This window comes from Nilaparvata lugens, chromosome 9 (assembly GCF_014356525.2).
Source record: "Nilaparvata lugens isolate BPH chromosome 9, ASM1435652v1, whole genome shotgun sequence".
Lineage (NCBI taxonomy): Eukaryota > Metazoa > Arthropoda > Insecta > Hemiptera > Delphacidae > Nilaparvata > Nilaparvata lugens.
Window position 1 is genome coordinate 36968916 of NC_052512.1, and position 919 is coordinate 36969834.

At 41.1% G+C, this 919-nt stretch overlaps 1 protein-coding gene across 1 annotated transcript; it reads right to left on the minus strand.

Moving 5' to 3' along the window:
- Positions 1–216: 216 nt before the first annotated feature.
- LOC120352963 lies at positions 217–678 on the minus strand. Its single transcript, XM_039435323.1, has one exon. The coding sequence runs from the start codon at positions 676–678 to the stop codon at positions 217–219; it is 462 nt and encodes a 153-aa protein (XP_039291257.1).
- Between the last annotated feature and the right edge of the window lie 241 nt (positions 679–919).

Consider the following 919-nt stretch of genomic DNA (forward strand, 5'->3'; position numbering starts at 1 on the left):
TACCATTTTATATCTATCGACAAGCAACATGAATCCATATTTCAGTGAATTTGCTTTCTCAATATTCTAACATAGCATAATTAACCAAATTGTATAATGAAATAGTAGCCCATCCATAGAATACCATACGTTGACAACCGCTTTGAGTTCTAGCTAACAAATTGAAAATACATTCAAGTTACAGTGGGATACATCTCATATAACAATGTTTCAAAATCAAGATAAAGTAGCCAAGAAACTCTCCAAGTCCTTATCGGTGTTGACAATAGAGATTTTTCCCTTTTCAACTGGCCTAGCCTTTATATTGCCGGTTCTGTCAACCCACACATATTTTAGATTCTTTTCTCTTTGAATGTTTTTCATTTGCGATAGTATTTTCCTTCGCAACCCAGTCAGTGATAAGTTTACAAAAACCGGACGCTCTGCAGTCTGGAAACCAACGTCACGGGTAGAAAGATTCCTCTTCAGTTTTTTCTTATCAAGGACTCTGTGCGCGTCATCCCGTCGGACGAATTTCACTATGATACCGGGAGCGTGCTGCTTAGCCCCCTTAGGCAAGCGGTGGCAGCTGTCAATCGCCTCCGGACCAAGTTCCACTCCTACCGCCTTACACGTCGCCAGCACCAAGTCCCTGGTATTCTCTTCATGTGCACTAGGAATACCGTGAATCTCGAGCATAGTTCCAGCGAATCCACCTTGTAACAATTTTTATTGTTACAATTGTGAGTGATGAGAATTATGCGAATTAGCCTGAGAAGTTAGCCTGTTATGAAAATGGATTTTGCTGTTCTGCTTTTCTGCGGTGTGTTGTGTCGACTCTGTCAGTGTGTGCGTAGAAGTTGTAGTACTCAGAAAAACTACAATTTTCCTGGAGCAACAGCTTAGTTCATGACCCTTGCTTTTCTGCGTTGTGTAGTGT